Genomic DNA, 24,827 nt, shown 5'->3' with positions numbered 1-24,827 from the left:
CCGATTGACTTTCAAATGAAGATGTCCTAAGAAGCAATGAAAGACATGCATCTTACCGCCTGGAGAAAGAAGTTTCCAAGTAATGGAAGGCTCTGGCTTTCCACTGGCCAAACACATCAAGGTGACATTGGATCCTTCGTTCACCACTATGTCCTTTGATAAGTTCATGATTTTTGGTGGAACTAAATGGGAAGGGAAAAAGAGCATTCACTTGATCTGGTAAGTGAAAAACAAAACATTATTTGTTTCTTAGTTCTTTTTAATGGCTAATCACTGAAATGGCACTTCAGTATTTTCTGGCCTTACATGTGTTCCCAGAGTGTTATTTTACATACACAGTAACTAACAATAACTACCAATAAACAGTAACCAGCAATGAATACAAATACACAATAGTGATATACTGGAAACACACATAAAGAATAAATTGTATTGCTTTCCAGTTAAGGAAAAAAAATTCTGATTGATGCATTAGTATTATAATGCAACAGGAAATGCAGTCTGAAGTGAAACTGCTAAAGATGATAAAGTAGGTCACCGATAAATCTGCCTAAATTCCAACAATACCCTATAGTCTGTGTGAGATAAAAATTAAGATTATCCAGACTTTTACAGAATTTGTCAGTCCTTTTTCACAGCGACTGCCAGATAACTGATTATCTACTGTCGAACCCTGAGCCACATGTATTTCCGTATTTCTGAAGAACGTGACTTAAAATAAAATTGCAAAAGTGAACAGAAAGCTCAGGCATGCAGTTTGTAGAAAAAAATGGCTTTAGGAGCATCATTATGAAAAGAAGTTCTACTGGAAACCATTTACAGAGTGAAATAAAAATCCTAAAAATACCCCTTTCATTATAACTAGGTCAATACATTTTTCTCAGTAAAAAGTTCATTTGAAGGACACTCCATGCAGGTCTTGAAATGGCAAGCAATGTTTTCATGCCTTTTTATATCCAAGTTCACAACCAAAAAATGAGGTTATTTCTGTTTGAGACTTCTCTTGTCTCACAAAAAGCCATCAAAAATTTAAACAGTGTCTTTGCAACTTCAAAGAAATTTAGATAACTTCCAATATATTATGGAGAATTCAGTCTTTCAGTTTTTCACCCTGACCAGTGCACTGAAACTACATTAACAGGAATTTTTAAAGACATACATACTGTTCATCTCCTGATGCAGATAGTTCTACTATAGTAATAGTATAATATACCTTGCCTTTGAAAAGCTATATCATACTGTACTCTTTCTTAGGAGTTAGCACTGGTAGGAGTCCGACATTTACTTTTCTGGAACTTTAAGTAGTTTGCCAAGATAACTGTTTACAGTATGTGCAAATATCTTAAGATACATAAAGGCCATTCTTGGTGTGATGCAAAAATTTAACTGCTGAAGTAAGATTTAAAAAAATAACCGGGATGTTTGATCATATTACACAAGATTCTTGCCTTGACTCCCAGTAAAATTAAGAACAAATTTTAAAATCTTACAAGACCCATGGCTCACTTACAAGGTTCTAAATGGTTTAGACCCTGCTTATTTATCAAAAGCTATTAGTATGTACAAGCTGGAAAGTACTTTTCGATCCCAGGATATAGCCTTTCTTGTAATTCCTAGCATAAATAAATCAACAGTTAGCAGCAAAGTTATACAGCCCTTAAACTATAATGCAAATAATAATCGAACAACCGATGTCAATGATAGCCTTTTCATCAATGCATTCAAATGTAGACTAAAAGCTCATTTTCCTTAGCACATAGCATAAAGATGTTTGTGATGTCGTCCATGGTGCTGTCTGTTCATCTGTCACTACGCACTGCAGCCATAGGTATCTGCCTGAGATAAATGTAACCTAGTTAACTTTGCCCATGACCATTCAGTTTGCATTGCCAAACTTCGTGATGAACACCTGCTGGCCAGATCACGTGAATACTTTATAACCTGTAAGTACATTATCCCTGTGATGGTGTTTTGACCAGACTGGGGACATTATTTTTTTCCTCCCAAACCAGCCTAAACTCTTATTTCTGCTAATATGGGTAATATAAATGTAAGAAGTATATGCTGTATCTAATATGAAGATATATTAAACTGAAGTACAATACAAAATGTCTTCACTGACAATTTGTTATTTGACAATTTGATTCCTCTCATTTCCACCTGGAGCATCAGACATTTACTTGCGCATCACTGCCTGCCTGTCGGGCATCTTTGCATGGATGTCTGATCACCACCTACAACTCAACCTTTCCAAAACAGAGATCCTACACCTCCCAGCTAGCCTGTTTTCCTAGCATAATCGCTCAATCAGACTGTACACGTCTTCAGCTAAGGGTCTGAGAGTGATGATTGACTCAAGTCTATCTTTCTCTCAGCACATTGAAAGCACAAACCGGACCTGCAGTTACATCCTGCATAACATCCGCAGGATCTGTCCTTACCTCACAAGAGACTCTGCACAACTTCTGTACTTGTCCAGGCCATGGTGACATTCCGTCTTGACTACTGCAGCTTTCTCCTGCCTGGCCTTCCTACGACTGCAATCAAATCTCTACAGCTGATACAGAACGTTGCTGCCCGCATTGGGTTTGACTTGCTGAAGCGTCCCCATGTATCTCCTCTATTTTTTTCTGTGCATTGGCTTCCTATAGCTGGCCAGATCAAATTTAAGACCCTGGTTATGGCCTACAAAACCATGAATAGAACTGCCACCAGTTATCTACAAGATTTGATCATTCACTACACCCCAACCAGACTGCCATGCTCTTCCGCATCTCTGTGAATCTCTGACCACATTTAACGAGACTCTTAAAGCCTCCTCTTCCAGACTCACTTTGTCCATGATCTCTTAAGTCCATGAAAGGTCTAAATGTTCATACACTATAGTTTTAAGATCATGCCTGGATAAACCTTTATGTAGCTACTGTTGTAATGTAACACACACACACACACACACACACACACACACACATTTTCAGAACCGCTTGTCCCATACGGGGCCACGGGGAACCGGAGCCTACCCGGTAACACAGGGCGTAAGGCCGGAGGGGGAGGGGACACACCCAGGACGGGACGCCAGTCCGTCGCAAGGCACCCCAAGTGGGACTCGAACCCCAGACCCACCAGAGAGCAGGACTGTGGTTCAACCCACTGCACCACTGCACCCCCTGTAATGTAACATAAATGTCAATATGTATCTTCCCAAAAAAAAAAAAAATTATTACTAGGAAGGTGATTAGGAATCGTGGATATTCTGATAAAGTTTACTGCAGCTACTCGTGTTATGAACATTGGCTCATACGGTGGAAAGAAACTAACTGCACGTATGAGTCACGTATCTGCATCAAAGTCTCTCTTTCTGCTAATATAATGCAAACTTGTCATACTAAAGTGATGCAATTTTGATTTGTTTAGTAATGGGCTAATGGTCTAAATCTTTTATTTTTTGGAGGGTTTTGAACTTATTACTTAACACTTGGGGGGTGCGGTGGTGCAGTGGGCTTGGCTGGGTCCCCCTCTCTGGCAGGTCTGGAGTTCGAGTCCTGCTCGGGGTGCCCTGCGATGGACTGGTGTCCTGTTCTGGTGTGTCTCCTCCCCCTCCAGCCTTTTGCGCTGTGTTGCTGGGTTAGGCTCCGGCTCGCTGGAACCCCGCTTGGGACAAGCGGTTTCGGACAATGTGTGTGTGTGTGTGTGTGTGTGTGTGTGTGTGTGTGTGTGTCTGTGTGTGTGTGTCTGTCTAATCGACTCTTAAAAGTAAAAAATATTGCATTAGTAGATTGCAGTACACCCTATAGCAAGGACCTGGATTTGAATCCAAGCCGTAATACAATAGCTCCTTACTGCACTCAGGGTTAATGAACACAAATTTTCCCATGCTCCAAGGTTCTTACTTACTTATCAATACCTTCTGTATACTATTTTCAAATTACAGAAATTTCTTAGGATTTAACTGCATTGAAAATACATTTGTTTCACTTATTGATTGTCTGCTTATTCCTACCTCACACACACCAAAAAAGAAAATGTTAATCATTATATTTCTTTGCCAGCTTTGCTATATATTAAATTCCATGACGTTCTGTTACTTGAAAGGTTACTTATCAGTACAATGTGCTTAAAATTGTAAGGATGCTGGCATCTTACAGCTAGAGTGGGAACTATATAGTATGGGCTTTGTTTACTATATGTATTTTTTGAAAGAGCTTTGAACAACCCGGGATTCAATTCACATTTTTAATGGATGGCACAGGGAGAGCAGTCTCCTGGTTTTAGTTCAGACAAAAGAATATTAATAACGGCACAGCTGAAAATTAAATTACTCAAAATTTTCAATAATGCAATGCTGTCTACTCAGAGCATTCCCACAGTGACTGCTGGCTCCTCTCCAAGAAGTGCTGCTAACTTAAATGTCGATGTGGTGAAATGTACATAAGGCACATGACTGAAAGCTGGAAAGTAGCCTAAACACCTTCTTAAAAACCCATTACGCACACACACACACACACACACACACACACACACACACACACACACACACACACACACACACACACTGCAAGCAGTCTTCTGGAAACTCTGAGACACTTTGAAGAGTCTAAAGCTTCCTGTGATGCCTTTATAGCTGACATTATGGGGGTGAGAAAAGGTGCAGAAGGTTCAGAAGTGAGAATTCCCACATGGAAAAGTGTACTTGAGCTATGGAGTTGTTGCTAAGAATGGCAATGGAGAAAATGGCACACAAGACTTGTCCTAAGTAAGCCCAGCGTTGATTTTTACTGAATACTGCTGTCATCATCAAGTGAAACTAGAATACTTCTTGTAATTCTGGAGTTTGCACCTAACTTGTGTCCAGCGGTTAGTAACATACCAGTGAATCAAGTATGACAACACGGAACAAGAGAATTAAATGTATTTATTGTTTAGCAGTTTGTGTTAATGTCTCAACCAAGCTTAATGTAAATATATATATATAAAAAAAAAATTCCCCACTTGCCCCCCTTTTTGCGGGCGGTCTTACTCCTTCAAGCTCGGGTCCTCTACCAGAGGCCTGGGAGCTTGAAGGTTCTGCGCAGTATCTTAGCTGTTCCTAGGACCGCTCTCTTCTGGACAGAGATCTCGGATGTTGTTCCCGGGATCTGCTGGAGCCCCTCTCCCAGCTTAGGGGTCACAGCCCCAAGTGTTCCGATTACATATATTCCGATTATATTACATATGTTCCGATTATATATATATTGTATATCTGTTTCTAAAGTGCCTAAAACTTTTGCACAGTACTGTATATATATATATATATATATACACACACACACACTTTCAGAACTGCTTGTCCCATACGGGGTCACGGGGAACTGGAGCCTACCCGGCAACACAGGGCGTAGGCCGGAGGGGGAGGGGACACACCCAGGACGGGACGCCAGTCCGTCGCAAGGCACCCCAAGCGGGACTTGAACCCCAGACCCACTGGTGAGCAGGACCCAGTCCAACCCACTGCGCCACCGCGCCCCCCTTATATATATATATATATATATATATATATATATATATATATATACTGTATATACGTATAAAGAAAATACTATAATCACTAGGAATATTCTTTCACTGTTTTATCCTCATTTTGAATCACACGTTCTTCCATTTTGCTCAAAACACTTTATGGCATTAAGCTTTTCAAGTGTTAAAGCATTTCTTTTACACTCACAACCTGAAATTTTATCACCAGCACATTTCTTAGGTATATTCTTGTGACCTTGCTTACTCATTTTTTGGTAATAACAGTTTGTGGAAGTAACAAGATAATTTGAGGAGAACTTCATAATTACCACTTCTAAAACATTTATTCCATATGTATTCCTAACTGTGTTAGCTGTGTTAATTTGCATTTAGCTCACTCACTCACACACACACACACACACACACACACACACACACACACTGGCTGAAGCAGCTTGTCCCAAGCGGGGTCGTGACAAGCTGGAGCCTAACCTGGCAACACAGCGTGTAAGGCTGGAGGGGGAGGGGACACACCCAGGACGGGACGCCAGTTAGTCAAAAGGCACCTCAAACAGGACTCGAACCCCAGACCCACCAGAGAGCAGACCCGGCCAAGCCCGCTGCACCAGCACGCCCTCTGCAACTGCATTTAGCTAATTTACTAATTAACTTTATAAACCAGTGTGAGTGTGGCTTTATACAAACATCATTACCCAATTTATCAATTGTGTATGAGTCAATTTGTATTATGAAAAGTTGTGTATTAGCAGGGGGGGTGCGGTGGCGCAGTGGGTTGGACCACAGTCCTGCTCTCCGGTGGGTCTGGGGTTCGAGTCCCGCTTGGGGTGCCTTGCGACGGCCTGGCGTCCCGTCTTGGGTGTGTCCCCTCCCCCTCCGGCCTTCCGCCCTGTGTTGCCGGGTAGGCTCCGGTTCCCCGCGACCCTGTATGGGACAAGCGGTTCTGAAAATGTGTGTGTGTGTGTGTGTGTGTGTGTGTGTATTAGCAGAAATTACTGCAATAGCAATGTTCCAGTGCTTAAAAGAAAACGTAACATTTCTCAAAACCTTTCTTAACTTTTTCAGGTGTGATTTAGGAATGAGCAGAATAAAATTTTAATTGGAACCATGCTTTTATATCTACTGTACTGTGTTATGGTTACATATCACTAGCCAAAGTGATCTGAGTGTAAAGAAGTGTTCAGGTGGTCAAAGAGCTGTTGAATATTGTGAAAGAAAAGCCATATCAATAAAACAGAAGCTGATTTTTATATAGCCCTCTGAAAGAAACAGAAGAATAGAAGTGTCACAAATGGTGTATTCTTTCAGTATTTCCATATTTTTTATAATTTATTTGCCACAGATTATGTTTTTAGTAAGTTTCGTACTATCTTCTAAATTAATTTTGGGTATGCTATTGTTCTGCACCTAACCCCATTTTCCGCTTTACACTGTTATTATGCGAATTGGCATGACACAAAGCTTCATAGGAACCCAGCTATCAGGTTATAGCAGAACAGACTGTGCTTCTGACATGAAACCAGTAAATAAACTTCATTCAACATTTGATGAAGGAAATGTTATACAACTATTTGCAAGAAATTTTGTCTCATTTTGTGAACTAAACTAAATTTCAAACACCTTTCACCACCTTTTATACAATCACTTATACTAATTTCCACTGCTTATGCAAAACAACTTTTCAAGTAGGTTTTCTATTATTTGAGCAGCAAAACACCCCTCTGGTAACTGTATTGTTTTGTGTATGGGTGCTCCGGTTTCCTCCCACAGTCCAAAGACATTAGGGGCAGTTCAGGTGGATTGGTGTTTCTAAAATGACCCATTTTGTGTGTGTGTGTGTGTGTGTGTGTGTGTGTGTGTTTCTGTGTGTGTAACAGACAAAAAAAGTGCTTCCCTGGTATATGGATGAGTGACCCATTGTAAGTAGTGTATAGAGCAGTGTAAGTCACTTTTGTGAATAAGGTGTGGGCTGATAACACTACATAGGGTTCACTGGAAGTCGATTTGGAAAAAAGCATCTGCTAAATAAATAGATGTGTCTGTAAATAGTTGCATTTACTGAGACAGCATGAATTTAAAATGTCTGTTTTACTTCTGTTGTGTACAAGTCTTTACTGGTTTACAATGATAATAGACTCCTTATTTATAGGTAATCTAAACTACATATTTCAGTTGTTTTCTTGACCTTAATATAACATTATTTGGTGAATTATTATTTTTATTTCATTAACATTGCATTTCCAGTATTTTTACATTACTGCAGGCATTGCATAAATTCATCAAAAAGAGTGTATTGTTTCACAGACGAACAGTAAAATTGTCCACCACTGAACAAAGGCCCGTATCATTAACTTTCTGTTTAGTGGCATATGGCATTCTGCCCCCTGCCTATTCTATCTTCAATATGCCTAATATTACAACAAACTGACACTTGGAAAAAAATTATTTAGCAATCAGGGTCCAATTGATCATAGCCTGCTTGGTGATTCTAATTACAGCTGCTCTCCAGTATACTATTCAGATGTGGCCCCACTAAGACCCTGGGCATTATGAGATGTGCTGGAATGCTATAATGACTCACTCGCTAACACCCAAAACAAACTAGCCAGTGTAAAACTGCATTATGTTTCACATAAAGCCACTGCGCCCTGGTACACTAAGCACTGGTGCAGTATGATTGCCATCTGTTAGGGCCTTCTGCAGGGATCCTGAGAGTGCTCTGCATCACCTTGTCAGGGAACAGCAGGTGTCTGAGTACAGGGATGATACTGACCAGAAACAGCAATGTCTCAAGCACATCAGAAATTCAGGGATAATCGCCAAACATCTTTGGAGTCATTAAAGGATAATTAGGCTTGAGTTATTTTCTTAGACACCAAACAAAGTAAATGAAAAACACAAGACTGGCTTTCATAAAAAAAACAGAAAAGAGCTGTTTTAAAAGTATTCAAAAATATAATAATCATATCTGACTATTATCATGGGACCCACATGACATAGACAATGCTTCTGTTACTTTTAACCATTTATATATCAATAATAAACATGCACACACACACACACACACACACACACACACACACACACACACACACACACACAAGCACTATGCCACTACTACTGACTAAACCCCGTTTCAGCTCAAACTGTCACAACTGTCACAAACAGACTGACAACTGGATGCAATAATGGATTCATAATTTCTACATTTGCAATGGAAGCAAAAAAATTTGTTGTACACCAAGAACCCATTCAAGTGAAGTAACTCAGGGGAAATTATAAAAATGACCTTCTTGGCAGAAATCAGGAAATGAAATTTATTTCAATTCAGCTGGTAACCTTATGTGTCGTTTATATTTCAACCAATACATTGCGCTCATACACAAATTACAAGCGGTGAAGAAGACCATATGTTAATGGCACATGAATATATAAATACAATTTTAAAATCACTATTCAGTATCTATTTTGGAAAGAGTGCAATGACAAGTTTTTTTTTTTTTTTAACCAGATCGCAAGTCTCTGTTTTTCCCGACTGCTGGCAGCAAACACTGTTGCATTGAAAAGCCTAAAGTGATTTGCAAAGACATTAAACTGCTGATTGAATATCAATTGAAAACTTAACATTTTCACTGCAGTTTTATGGAATAATAACCATGCACAAATGAATTTGTCATAGTCTGGACTGAATTAACATCAGTGATCTCAGTTAATCTTTTTGTCATTAAGTTCCAGCAAAGGCAACATTCTAAGACTGAAAAATAGGATGACAGGAAATACAACAATAAACTACTGTAACTTACACAACACCTTAAAATGTATTGTGGGTAACCAGCCTATGCTCTAAAGAAAACAAATTTTTTCAGCTGCCACTCTGTAACCTTTTGTATAACCTGTATTCTCTGTATCCAAATTATCTGTCTGGTATTCATATCAATGTAATAGTTTGTTTCCAAATTAGAGCAGCTGTAGCTTGTTTACTCCTTAATGTAAGCAAACATATTCAGTTCATTTAGTTTTATTCCAAATTTGATCCAAATTCCAAATGTTCTGAGTTTTCTGTATAAAGAATTGTCTTTATGTGAAAAAAAAACACCTTTCTGTAAATAGCTTATAGTTCATGATTTAAAAATGTAAAACCAGACCAAAGTTCAATGAAAGGCAGAAAGGAGGATAGAAGTGATCACATAACAGAAGTGTCAGGGTCAAAAAAACAAAAAAAAAAAAAAAAAACATTCCCTGATTACTGAAAATGTGCATAAGTTGAAAGTGAAATTGATATCTCTGGTTATCTGCTTAACATGTTTCCATGAAGGCCCATCTGTGTGACAAACTGAGATCACACTCAAACTTTTTTAATGCCAAGGAACTGCCTGAAAGTACAACACTTCTCTTTTTATAGCACACTCTATGATATACCCAAGAAATAAATATGCGCATGTGTTGTGACACCAGAATGGAATGCTCTGGCTTCCACAGTACATGAAGTAAACCATGTTAAATTGTATTTTAATAGAGTTGTACCTTTCTTTCACTTTTTGGAGGAGGATTTCAAAGCTTCAAAGGGTCCCTAAGTCAACAGGGTGAAATGCTGAGTTCAAATAATTTGCTGTACAGCTGAATAAGTCTGGATTTAACTTAAAATCTATACTGCTTCAAAATGGCAACTTCAAATCAGTTGACACAAAGAAAAAATGCAATGAGTACATGGTTCAGAACACAGTCATCCTTCATTACAGACTGGTCTGGTATGAAACATATGCCAGCCTAAGCTTACTGCACCTTGATCATGCCTAAACAAAACCTATAACATGAAATCAAACCAATGAAACATACCTTGACATTCTCAAGTAACTTGAAAGCACAGAAATACTTAACTTCCATATTCATGGTTCTTATGCAACTTATTAAACTTTTTTCTTCTTTTTTTCAAGGTAATGATTTCATTCAGTTTATTACATTTTTCCAGCAACTGCGCATCTCACACAAGAAACAGTTTTTGTGGGCTGGTTGGAGACACAGATCAGTGAAGAGAACAGCTGGTCACCTTATGACCAGAGGGAATTTCTGACTGTTTAATTCTACCAAAATAAGGTGTCCCAGTTTCAAGAAACAGCAGCAGTAATGTTGAAAACTAATCATACATTGGAAGTTAGCACCATAGAAAAATTCCACTTTTTCCATCATACTGTTAAAGGTCCCATTCTTGGGGTGGAAACTATACATAAGACTGAAGTTGTTAGAAGTGCTGACCTAAAAATACTATTTACAATGAGTCACATGTACTTTTAGTGCAAAATTTTTCAGAATAAAACCAACAAAAAATTAGCAAATTTCATCAATTTGTGGTCATATAATGTCTGAATTAAAGAATTTAAAGATGCTTTAGTGATACTGACTAAATGTAGGTAATTGATATTTGGCATGAAGTTCCTCAATTCACGTAGCAGCATTCTCTTACTATATAAGATAGTTACAGTGCTGTGTGAAAGTATGTGAACCTCTGGTGTCCCTTAGTTTTACTAGAAAATGGTAATTTAATGAGAAGCAGTCTTTCTCATCTAACATAATAGGTGTGTCATCACCAACTCCATATTTTGCTTTAGAGGAAATCATGTGTGTAGTTAAAAAAAATGGAAGTGGTGCAGGTGTAAAAAAGTGAACCCCAGGCTGCAATGGTTAGACTAATTCAGTAAGTAGAATCAGATGTGTAAATTATAATCTTTTATTCATACTATAAGTTAGAGATTTAAGAATTAGATTTTATAAGTATATTTATAAGTGTATCATAAAAAAGAAAGTATATTTATATACTTTTGTACACTTTAGTCACATTTCCCATAATGCAACTATGTACAATAAACAAAATTCCCACTCAAACTCGTGATAATGTGGGTTGTTACAATATGTACACTCAAAGGAGTGTGACTTCAACCTCAAGCTAGTGTAATATCTTTTCGAGTGCTTAAGTCAGCAGCTTCCATAATGCATGTGGAATGCGAGAAGTATATGTGTGTCATGGATATTCCACTGGTGGAAGTGCAAGTTTCATGAGCATATTTCACATTCTCTAAGGTTCATACAAACCATGTATTAACAAGAGTGGTAAAATGATAATATTTTCTACACAGCCTTGGATGGGGGGCAAATCACTGAAAAATATCATTTACACAATCCATTGACATGAGAATTTTTGAAAGCCAGAGAATGCATCATGGGCTTAGTCTATAAAGAGTTTGGTAAATTTTATTAATAAATTTATCAATGTTGGAGGTATCCTTATATACTGAAAAGGGACATCTTCCACCTTTATTACAGCTATACCTACAGTTTAAAGAAGCTTTACATTCCTGCTGTTTGGCAAGGTACTTGTGGCATTGGGAGCTTTCTAACAGTGGCTGGAATTAAGAAAGATGTCATTAAATAACCATGGCTCAAAAAAGAAATGCTTCCCTCAACAAATAATGTTTAACATTAATGATGGAGGTAACAATGGAAGGCTGAAGAAAGTCCTAAAATTACCAAAGACCCAGGGCATTTATGCTGACTAAGACAAAGTGACATGATGGAGTAGCAGGTAGCACTGAGCCCTCACAGCTCCAAAGCAGATGAGTCTATGTGGAGTTTGCATGTTTTCCTCATGTTTCTGTGGATTTCCTCCTACAGTCCAAAGAGATGCACTGGCTAAGGCAATGGTAAATCACTTCCATACCATATCCTAAAATGGTTAAAACCATTGACTTTAACTCAGTGGCAATTGTCCAATCATGTTCTAAGATGTGCAGTACCACCATACTGTACAAGTTTAACATCCACCAAAAAACAGCACATTGCTTTTTTCATATTCAAAAAAGTAAACATTTAGATAAAAAGGTATTTTAATGCTGAACGACATGATGAGGGCTCATGTGCATATTAGGAAAGACCACACACACACACACATTTTCAGAACCGCTTGTCCCTTACAGGGTCACGGGGAACCGGAGCCTACCCGGCAACACAGGGCGTAAGGCCGGAGGGGGAAGGGGACACACCCAGGACGGGACGCCAGTCCGCCGCAAGGCACCCCAAGCGGGACTCGAACCCCAGACCCACCGGAGAGTGGGACTGCGGTCCAACCCACTGCGCCACCGCACCCCTTAGGAAAGACCAGAAATGTTCTATTTCATTTGCCATTTCCATTACCATTTCCATTACATGAAGTAAGAATCCTGCTCTTAATGACTTTTTGCAGTAGTGAGAGGCTTTTCGCAACATCGCTGCCTACTCTGTATCAAAACATACAATCACTGTAAACTCCATATTAAGGTTGAACAGTAAATTATGGAATATTGTGAAACAATTCAAAGAATACAATAACTACACCATCCTCCATGAAGAACGCTATCAACAGGGCAAGTCTGTCACCCGATATTTTATTAAACACACACACACACACATTTTCAGAACCGCTTGTCCCATACGGGGTCACAGGGAACCGGAGCCTACCCGGCAACACAGGGCGTAAGGCCGGAGGGGAAGGGGACACACCCAGGACAGGACGCCAGTCCGCCGCAAGGCACCCCAAGCGGGACTCGAACCCCAGACCCACCGGAGAGCAGGACTGCGGTCCAACCCACTGCGCCACCGCACCCCCATTTTATTAAACATTCTTGGTAAATTATAAAGGGACCATCCAAATGTGCAGATCTAAAGCAAAACCCTTTCCCAAGATTTTTTGCTTCTAGCACACCATGGACTAATTCTAGCTTACCACCTGCAGTTAAAGAATCGCATTTATTATGTCACACTGTTTCTTACTGTTGCCATTTACCTATAAGGTTAAAAGATACTATAGTCCAAGTCCTCAAAACACTAACATTAAAACTGTCATGTCACCGCACGGCAGCGAGGCGACGGACCCAATTGCAGGTGCGCAGGCTTTATTCAAGGGGCAGACAAAATGTCATGGTCAAAAAACAGGCAGAGAGTCAATGAGGAGCGGACGTCGTTTCAGGGAGAATCCAAAGGTCGAAGTCAGAAAACAAGCTGTGGGTCAGGGAAACCGGGGAGACAAAGGCAAAAGAGGCAGACAGAAACGGGAACAGGGAGCACAGAGGAAGTCCAGAACAACAGGCTCTGGCACAGCAGCTGAGGTAGGTTGAACTAAGGTTTTGCGAGGCATTATGTTTGTTGCTGCCCTTTATACCCCAGTTCCTTGATCAGCCGCAGGTGTCTCTGAATTGCGTGGGAGTGGGGCTGTGACAAAAACAAAAACAGTGCAGCAAAGGAGTTTTTTAAATTAAAAAATACATAAAAAGTTTAAAATGAAATAAATGTTCCCTTCTGTATAGCTTGCTTTCTAAGATTGTATTTGAAGTAGAATCACCCTCAAAAAAAAAAAAAAAAAAAAGAGGACATCCCCGTGGCCTGGGTGCCGGTCGATCTGGATGGTCTCTGAAAAGTGGAGATCAGAAGTGGGTCCAGGATATCCCATGCAGGCACCCAACACTGTTCCTCTGGACCATAACAGATAGTCGTCGCGTGTGTGGTGTCTAATGGTGGTTGATGCAAGGAGGTGGCGCAGGGTTTAAGAAGGGAGACATGAAATGTTGGGTGCACCAGCAAGTATGGGGGCAACTGGAGTCGATAGGAAACCAGGTTGACACAGCGGAGGACTTTGAAGGGGCCTATGTATCTGGGACTGAGTTTATTCACTGGGAGCCTCAGCCGGAGATCTTTCGTAGACAACCAGACTCTCTGTCCTGACACGAATGAGAGTGGATGCCGGCAGCAATTGGTTTGTTGCTTCATCCTCTCACTGCTCCTCAGCAGGTGCTCAGGAATGGCCTGCCAGGTCTTTGCACTCTTCTTGTACCAGGTGTCAACCACTAGTATGTCACTTGAGCCGGGAGGGCCAAGGAAACGAGAGGTGTTAAGACACACCAGAAAGGAGAGAGACCTGTGGACGTATGGGTCAGTGAGTTGTGGGTGTATTCCACCCAAGGTAAATACCTTGTCCATTGCTGTCTGTTGGTGCAATAACTGCGCAAAAAAAGCAGCTGAAGTCTTGGAGATGCTCCGCTTGCCCATTCACCTGAGGATAATAGCCTGATGTGAGACTCACCGACACTCCCAGCCTTCGTCAAAAGGCCCTCGAAACCTGGGAGGTGAATTGCAGTCTGTAGTCCAACATGATGTCTTCTGGTAAGCCCAAGAGACGAAAGATGTGGTGGAAGAGTAGTTCCGTGGTTTCCAGGGCTGTAGGGAGTTTAGGGAGAGGGACAAGACAACCTGCTTTGGAGAACTGTTCAATTATGGTGAGCACCATAGTCTTACCGTCCAAGCTCAGGAGGTCCACTCGGAAGTCAATGGAAATACGGGACAGGGACGGGTGGCATGGGCAAAGGTTCAAGAAGTCCTGCAGGCTTCAGGATCGAAGACCTGGCTAGGTACAGGTAATGCTAGCCTGGACGAAATCCCAGACGTCTTCTCAGAGGGAAGGCCACCAGAACTGCTTCTGGAGGAGGGACTGAGTGTAACCGAAGCCTGGGTGCCCAGTGGCTGGGTTGCCATGCGCGCACTGCAGGAGAGTGGGTATCATGCTGGGGGGGATGTACAGCTTCCCTGCAGGCTGCTCGGGGGGGTCCTGGCTCTGTCTCTTGGGCCCTGTGGAGATCCTGAAGGAAGTGCCATTACCACACAATTCTTGGGAAAGGTGCTTTCTGAGGCCTCTGATTCTGGGACTCGTTCGTGCACTCAGGACAGGGCATCTGCCTTAGTTCTTACTGCCAGGACAGTATGTCACTGTGAAGTGAAACCTAGTTAAAAAAAAAGGGCCCACCTGGCTTGTCAAGGGTTTAGGAGTCTGGTCGTTTGGAGGTATTCCAAGTTCTTGTGATCCATCAGCACGATGAAAGGGTGTACGGCTCCTTTGAGTCAATTCCTCCATTCTTCTAAGGCTAACTAGATACCCAGTAGTTCCCAGTTGCTGATGTCGTAATTCCATTCTGCCTGGGACATTTTCCTTGAGAAAAACGCGCAAGGAAATAATTTGGCAGGGTCCCCCTGTCATTGGGATAATACAGTATCTATCCCCCTCTCCGATGCATTAACCCTTCACGGTATGGAGATGAACCGTCTCTTTAGAAACTCAAAGGCTTCCTGGGCAAGGTCGGTCCAGATGAGAAGAGGACTCCTACCTGCAGTCAGAGCGGTAAGAGGGGACCCAATGGAACTGTAGTAACGTATGAACCTGCATTAGAAATTGGCAAAGCCTAGGAATCGCCGTAGAGCTTTTACAGTCTTCAGAACAAAGCCCAGGAACGAGATCTGTTCTTAGTGCAACAGGCATTTTTCCGCTTTCACAAACAGGCGGTGACACAATAACCGGTGCAATACTTGTCATACATGTTGTTCCTTGGACTGGGAATATATCAGAAGGTCCAGGTAAACGAGGACACCATTGTTCACCATATTCCCCAAGACATGGTTGACAAAAGCTTGGACCACACTGCGAGCATTTGCTAGGCCGAACGGCATTACAAGATATTTATAGTGGCCTGGGTGGTACTAAAGGTCGTCTTCCACTCATTCCCCTCCCGGACCCTGATTAGATTGAACGCACTACGGAGGTCTAATTTGGTGAATATCTGCGTGTGCTTGACCTGCTCTAAAGCGGCGGTGATCAGGGGTAAGGGATAGGAATATTTGACCGTGATGCGATTTAGGCCCCTATAATCAATGCACAGACAGAGGCCTCCATCCTTTTTCTCTATAAGAAAGAACCCGGCCGATGCAGGTGACATGGAGGGTCGAATTATCATCGCCACTAGATCTTCGGTCACATATTGTTGCATCGCCTTCTGTTCTGGCAAGGAGAGGGGGCAGACTCGACCTCGGGGTAGCGTAGTCCGTGGAGGAGGTTGACAGAGCAATCCCAGGGTCTATAGGGTGGCAGTGCAGCAGCCTGCTCTTTACTAAAGACCTCCAATAGGTCTTGGTAATCCAAAGGAACCTCCACCTGTTGAGGCGTGTCCAAGCTCTTAACCGAGGTGGCTCTGCAAGGTAGTAACAAGCACCTCTTACTTGCATGGGAGCCTCAGTGCAGTAATTCTCCCTTACGCCAACAGAATACGGGGTCATATAAGGTCAGCCAAGGAAAACCAAGGATAACCGCAACTTCTGGTGAAGCAATCAGGTAAAACCTGATCTGTTCCTGATGATAGACCCCCAAGCCCAGGAGAAATGGCTCTGTTTGGGCTTCCACAACTCCCTTTCCCAAAGGTTGCCTATCAAGCACGCTAATTCATAACGTCAACTTGCACAGGCACCTGAGCACATGGTGTGCATCAGCAAACCCACTTTCCATGAAGCAGCCAGCGGCTCCCGAGTCTACTAGGGCGAGTGTGGGAACCGTACTCTCTCCCCATGACAGGACTATCAGAACCGTGAGTCGATTACCTTGGCGGACCCCACTAACCTTAGAGTCCGGAGGGGCCGGGCAGTCGGCTCGAAGGTGACCCAGGCAACCACAATACCAGTACAGGCGGTGCTGGAGCCGACGTTGTCTCTCCTCAGGGGTCAGCTGCCTGTGTCTGGCTTGCATGGGTTGCGACTCCTCGTTCTGGGTTGGGGTGATGGGAGAGAGCTACCTGGTGCGAGGGCTCCCGTTGCGGGCCAGGTCATCAATAGACACTGCGGTTTCAATGAAGCGATCTACCTTCAAGTCCTCCCCCAATACATGAGCTCAGTTTTCATCCTGGGGTTCAGCCCATGCCTGAAACTTGCCAACAAGAACGCCTCGTTCCAACCGCTTTGCTCTGCCAGGGTCCAGAACTCGAGGGAATACTCTGCTATAGAGTGGTTACCTTGTCTGAGTTCTATGAGGCTGCTACTGGCAGTGCGGGCTGATAGTGGGTGGCCGAAAACTGCCTGAAAGCAATTCTTAAACTCCGCATACGTGGTCTCGGAGCTCGCTCTGCATCAGGAATCCCTGATGCCGAGCAGAGGAGCCATTATACCGTTGTGGAGTGGCCAGACGAGAGTCCTGTTCTGGAATAGGTAGGATGGGTGGAACGAGTGGAGCAGCAGCTCCTTCGGTGCTGTCTGGTTCCATCAGAGTAAGGACTCCTGTTTCTTGAGATGCCTGAACTAGCTCCTGAGAAGCCTCTGTGAATTGTTCAGTGTCTGATCATGTGATCCCAGTAACGCACCCTGGGAAGCAAGTGCGTGCTATATGTGCTCAAGCACTGCTGAGTCCAAAGGAAAGGCAGAACCTGGTCACTGCACAGCAGAGAGGCGGCGGACCCAATTGCAGGTGCACAGGTTTTATTCAAGGGGCAGGTGAAATCTCATGGTCAAAAAACAGGCAGAGAGTCAACAAGGAGTGAACGTCATTTCAGGGAGAATCCAAAGGTCGAAGTCAGAAAACAAGCCATGGATTAGGAAAATCGGGGAGACAAAGGCAAAGAAGCAGACAGACATGGAAACAGGGAACAGGAAACACGGAGGAAATCAAGAAGAACAGGCTCTGGCACAGCAGTTGAGGTAGGCTGAACTGAGGTTCTGCGAGCCGTTATGTTTAGTGCAGCCCTTTATAACCCCATTCCTTAATCAGCCGCAGGTGTCTCTGAGTTGCGTGGGAGTGGGGGTGTGATAAAAACAAAAATAGTGCAGCAAAGGATTTTTTTTTTAATAAAAAAATACATAAAAAGTTTAGAACTGAATGGTGTTCCTTTCTGTATAGCTTGTTTTCTAAGATAGTCCTTGAAGTAGCATCATCCTCAAAAAAAAATAAAAAAGTGTATTTTAGAAATATTAAATGCTGTTAAAATAACCAACATTCTGGAGTACGGCTGACACGGAAACCTCTACTATGTGAAGTATACTACTTTGGTGGGTGAGGTAAATTATTTGTGGATTAATATTTATTATACATGATTTGCTGAGCTTGTTGAAAAGTTGCTGAAGAGCCCTGCAAAGTTTGCAAGAAAAACTCTGTTGCTGAAGAGTGCAAAGAATATCTCATTGAGATTAAATATTATGTCAATATGTGAAAGACTAATTATCTCTCTCACAACCTTCCCAGAGCACACAATTATTCAATCATTCAATATTCATAATGCTAAGTTGTGTGAGAAAGAATTATGGCCTCGTAAAAACCATGCAGCTCTTACTGATGTATTTCACGTTGTGGCAATCCAAATCTGCCTCTTCAAATACACATTCTGCCATTTATGACGGCATGCATTTCTTCAGTACTTGTTCAGCACTCATACAGTAAATTGGTGAAGATGCAGTTTTAGCTTCGCTTGTAACAAGTGCAATATTTACAGCAGATGGTTTAGCACAGTTTTATACTGGAAATCATACTTTCAACAGGCAGTCTGCAGAAACAAAAATCCAGAAGGGAAAATAGCATTTAAAATACCTTTAAATGTACTTCTGATGTGAGGATTGCACATGTGTGCTTCGCACATGACACTTTTAGACAATGCAGCATAAAATGTCAGACTCCTCACGATATTCTGTGAAGTTTGTTCATCTCTTGACTCTCACAAGTAGAGGCTTTTTGATGTCTAAATAAACATCCCACGATGCAGCAATGAGCAAAGTATTTACACCATGCAAATCCAATAACGGTGGTCTCATTCCTTAGCCAATTTAAATACAATCTCTTTAATTGCAGCAATTAAGACAGGAGGGGACAAATACACAGTTTGTAATTTTTGCCTGTTTTAAAACCATGATCTTAATTCTTCCACTGCCCCGTAAGCAGCGTTTACTTTTTACTCTGAATACTTGTTCATGAAATTTCTGATGAGAGTATAGACTATAGCACTTGTGCATTTCAAAGTCTAATGCAAAAAGATGTATTACTATTGCTTTGAGAAGACTTGGATGAACAAAAAGACTATAATTTCTAAAATACTACACATTTTAAAAAAGTTACCATTTATAAATTAATTTTTTTAATTTCATTTTTAAGTTTTTTCCATCCTCTCTCTAAAGAGGAGATAAAAATATGATTATATGTGTGACTTTTATGGATAAGGACAAGCGATCTGCCTGGTTTCATATCCAGAGTGTACTCTACTTAATCTTATAGCCTTGGCTTCTGGTGTAGACTTTGGATTACTGCAACCTTGGCTTGGTTGAAGAGTTAAAGACACTGAATGAGTGAGACTTCTATGGGTGTAGTGGTCATTTAAATAGACATTCACAGACTGCAATAGGTATTCATAGCAATATTGTGATGATAATAGTAATGCTGTAAATAATATTTTTATGGCCAACAAAGGGATCTTCACAAGAGCACATTTTTCCAAGTTTAAAACAATGAATACAATGAAGTCACACCTCATTATTCCTGACATTCAGTAACTGAAACTATAAAATAACCGTTACACCTGTTATCAAAGGTGCTTCCATATGCCCATTTGGATATTAAGGTTCAGCTAGCTAAGTCTTAAGCAATATGCCTTCCCTTTATAAATTATTTATGATTCAGATTCCTTCTCCTCATTAAAATAAATTCCCCTTTTAAGGCAGGCTTTGCTTTAAGGGAATACAGAAAACATACATACACTTTCAGTATATGTCACAAGGCAAGAAAAAGTCACAGATGACAATGTCATTTGAGACATTTTATGTATTTAAGAGCCCACCCACATTATTCCAACATCAATTATTATTCTTTCCATAGAAACCTATAGGAAACACTGCCAATCACTAACATATTTCAGCCCTATTCTTCAAAGTGGGTGAATGGCAAAATACATTATCCTGGCATCTACTCCTACTTTTACAATCCACAGATAACGCACTACCTACAAATGAAAAGTAGTGATGTATATTTTAAATACCTCTTAATAAAGTACTTCACTAAATAATGGCAAAGCTTGAAGTGTGTTGAATGGGTGAGGCTGTAGTGCAGAGTTTGATGATAAAGATGAGAGAGCTGCAAAGAAGTGCAGTTTGATGATAAAGATGTTTGATCACAATATGAAGCAAAATTTTCCATAAAACATTTTCAAGGGTGTCTGTGATGAGGATCAATATGGTATTCATCCTAAAGGTAAATTTAAAATTTGTGACCAGCCAAATAGGTCAACTGTCTTACTCATCTGCACTTTGGTGTACTTACTAGCATATCATTCACACACTTCTGTAAGTAGAAAGCTTTGTGCAAGTATGCTGGTATAGAATACTTTACTGTCAAATTTATTTAGATTGTTATATATGTCAAAAGACAAGTTTGAAAATTTGTCTCACAGACACATTCATAATACAGGGAAATTATATAAAGGAGAAATATTTTTTTAACTCATAAAATTTTGATGGAAAAACTTTTGTTGTATATAATTTTTACTGAAAACATAAGAGATGAACAATAACAATGAATGAAACAATAGATCACACTTCCTGAGCCGCAAAATTTTCAATGAAAACACACACACACACTTTCAGAACCGCTTGTCCCTCACGGGGTCACGGGAAACCGGAGCCCACCCGGCAACACAGGGCGTAAGGCCGGAGGGGGAAGGGGACACACCCAGGACGGGACGCCAGTCCATCGCAAGGCACCCCAAGCGGGACTCGAACCCCAGACCCACCAAAGAGCAGGACTGCGGTCCAACCCACTGCGCCACCACATCCCCAAAAATCTTTCAATGAAAACTCAGACGATAAAGCTGATGCTGATATAGGAAGATACAGCACCTTCATAGGAAGCACTAAGGATGAGTAAAAATAGGTCTGTGCGGTTTTTCTAAATTTCACCTATGAAATATGTGAATCCTACTCAAATACATTTGACAGATTAATTCTTTGTTAATGTGCACATTACTGATACCATGATACCATGGTTTTTTATGAAAGGTGGCTAGAGCAGCCTCCCTTTCTTCATTCCTCATCATCCGTGACCTGTCTGCAGCATTTGACACTGTCAACCACCAAATTCTACTTTCCTTTCTTGGTCAGCTTGGGATCAAGGGAATGGCACTAAGATAGTTTGAGTTTGTCCTATCAGACAGATCCTCCCCAGTGGTCTGGTGGGGCACCCGTTCTTCTCCTTTACCTCTCTCATGGTGTCCCGCAGGGCTTGGTACTGGGCCCTCTGCTCTTCTCAATCTACATCTCTTCCCTCAGCCCTGTCATTGCCTCCCATGGATTCAACTATCACTGCTATATCGATGACACCCAGCTCTTCCTCTGATTTCCACCTGGAGCATCAGACATTTCCTTGCACATTGCTGCCTGCATGTCGGACATCTTTGCATGGATGTCTGATCACAACCTACAACTCAACCTCTCTAAAACAGAGATCCTACACCTCCCAGCTGGCCTGTCTTCCTGTCATGATTGCTCGATCAAACTGAAAAACTCACTCATTTTGCCTGCGTCCTTGGCTAAGAGCCTCAGAGTGATGATTGACTCAATCTGCCTTTCTCTCAGCACATCGAAGCCACAACTCAGACCTGCAGATATATCTTGCAAAACATCCACAGGATCCGTCCCTATCTCCTAAGAGACTCTGCGCAACTACTTGTCCAGGCCATGGTGACATCCCGTCTAAACTATTGCAGCTGTCTCCTGTCTGGCCTTCCTGCTACTGCCATCAAACTTGTACAGCTGATATAGAACGCTGCTCGAGTTGTGTTTGACTTGCTAAAGCATTCCCATGTATCTCCTCTACTCGCTTCTCTGGAATGACTTCCTATAGCTGCCCAGATCAAATTTAATACCCTGGTTAAGGCTTACAAAACCATCAATAGAACTGCCCCCAGCTATCTACAAGACTTGATGATCCGCTACACCCCAACCAGACTCCTATGCTCTTCCACATCTGTGGTCCTGTGCAGAAAAGGTAAGGCATGTTCTGGCACAGTTGTGGTCAAATGACCTCCCCTTCTCACTCAGAACCACTGAATCTCTGTCCACATTTCAAAAGGGTCTTAAAACTCAACTCTTCCACAGTCACTTTGCCCATGAAGTTCATATAAGATATAAATCTTCGTGCACTATAACTTTAAGATCATACTCGGATAAACCTTTACGTAGCTACTCCTGTAATGCAACATAAATGTTTATATGTATCTCAAAAAAATACTAGGAAGGTAATTTGGAATTGTGGATATTTGGATAAAGTTTTACGCAGCTACTCATGTGATGAACATTGGTTCATATGGTGGAAAGAAACAAACTAACTGCACTTTAGAATCACACGTCTGCGTCTATGTCTCTCTTCCTGCTAATGTAATACACACGTATTTTCTATGAGACGTACGTCACTTTGGAGAAAAGTGTCTGTTAAATGAATAAATGTAAATGTTATGAAAGGTATTAATTTATTTTTTGTGCTGAGGTTGACCTTGGAATGGAATGTTTCATATAAAAATTATGAATACAGTTGTGAGAAAAAGTTTGTAAGGCCTTTTGAATTATTTTGTTTCTGCATGAACTGCTTCTAAAATGTGGTCTGATCGTCATATATGTAACAATAATAAGGACATTCAAAGTTAAATAACAATGCAAATTTCCATGTTTGTGTAGAAAACTAAAACGGTCCCCTTTTGCAGTCTTTTATTGGGTGAAGTTATGCGAAAAATGAAAGTCATTAAATCAATGAAAATCAGGTATTGGATGGATGGGACACCAGTTGATCTTACTAGTCACTGTAAGAATAAGGTAAGGTTATGTATCATTGAGCCAAATTTGATTCATAGCCACCCTTGCTGTGTTTTCCATGTTAAGATGGGGTACAGAAGTGTTTTACCATTGCTGTCTTGCTTTTTTTAAACTTGAACATGGGGAGACCATGCAAATTCCACATGCTCTGAGCCAGATTGAAACCTGTGCCCAAATGTCCAGGTTAGATACTGTGTGGCACCACTATGGTTTCAGACTTCCCCTTTAAATAACTGAGAGATATAAATAAAATATTTCCTAAAATGGAAACGCAGAACACACGAAGAGCGGATGACAATTATTAAGTACGATTAAGGAATAATGATGAATTGACTGATAGTGTGTTTTCTTTATTCAGTTTCAGTGTCTTTCATACTTACTGCACTGAATGTATTTTATATGATCTTTTGTTGAACAAATGCACAAAAACCATGAAAATGGTACTATCATGACTACTAGCATGGTACTATCATGCCTTAGTACCACAAGAGAACTTAGCAAACTCAGTGATCCGCGTTACATCTATTGTGCGGCTGAAAATCAAGGAGCAGCATAGTGTGATATGAACTCATTCCACTTTTCTGTGTTATCTGTGTGTCTTTGTGTGTTTGTAAATGGCAAGCTATTTCTCTTGATTCTACAGCATTGTTCATATATGCCACCAGTGATTTTCAACCATACCTGCAACACAGACACAGTTCTAATTATGAATTTTCAGATATTAGATCTGAAATGCTATGAATGCTCAGAAATATTACACTGTTGAATTCTGATTCTTTGTATATCAAAAAATTGGCTTTTTATTTACATTTTTTTCCTCTTCTTTTCCAACTAAATTGGATTCATGACCCAGACAATATTCAAAAAAGCCAAACAACATCATATGCCTTCATTAAAGCATACAGGAACAATGACGCTCACACACTGTGTAGTACCTGACTTCTCTGTTGAAGTGTCTCACAGCTTTCTCTGCCGTTCTCCTTCTCCGACTCCATGTTGCCTAGGCAACGGAGCCCATCTTACTGAGGGCTGTTTGCAAAATGTCGTAGCTCGTGCTGAGCAGTTCCGCTCTTGGTGCAGATATACCAAAGCAATGAATGTTGAATAAATAAACCACACAAACAGATGTCAAATACAATGGTTACAGTGATATGGGTGGTGATGAGGGGTTTGGGCACTCAAGGCACTGGGCACAAAACCAGAACGTAGGAAAAATATGATTCTGTAAAGCACACTGAAAGACAGTTTTTTTTTTTTTTTTTCTTTTTTTCACACTTTAGTATTACTTTCTTTGTTAGAATTATTAGGGACATACTGTGATGCAGTGAAGAAATAATAATGTTGGTATAAACAAACTGACAGTAAAATTGTTTTAAAAGCTGTTTGTTGGCTATTTACCCCACAAATTAAAATTCTGTAGAGGGAAAAATGCCAGAAAATGTGGTATCAAAAAAGGAAACACAATCAGATGCTTTGGACTGGATTGCAGCAGCCTATTTTTATTCCCATTATTTAATTAAGAGTAACCATGGAAACATGATGACCTTTGCACATGGGAAAACCAAAAACACACTTGCTGGCAACTCCAGGTAAGCTTGATATTTCTAGAAAAGCTAGCAGCATAAGAGGCCATTTACATACTTGAA

At 41.0% G+C, this 24,827-nt stretch overlaps 1 protein-coding gene across 4 annotated transcripts in view; it reads right to left on the bottom strand.

Moving 5' to 3' along the window:
• ntm (neurotrimin) overlaps positions 1-24,827 on the bottom strand; it is a 300,077-nt gene that overhangs the window by 19,739 nt on the left and 255,511 nt on the right. For all 4 annotated transcript variants that reach the window (XM_018755122.2, XM_029251498.1, XM_029251500.1 and 1 more), the window contains one exon: positions 57-182. In XM_018755122.2, the coding sequence (XP_018610638.2) occupies positions 57-182 (126 nt within the window). The remainder of the gene's footprint in view (positions 1-56; positions 183-24,827) is intronic.

Source organism: Scleropages formosus, chromosome 4, assembly GCF_900964775.1.
Source record: "Scleropages formosus chromosome 4, fSclFor1.1, whole genome shotgun sequence".
Taxonomy (NCBI): domain Eukaryota; kingdom Metazoa; phylum Chordata; class Actinopteri; order Osteoglossiformes; family Osteoglossidae; genus Scleropages; species Scleropages formosus.
The sequence above is the reverse complement of the archived record's forward strand: the minus strand, read 5'-3'. Positions and strand labels throughout refer to the sequence as shown.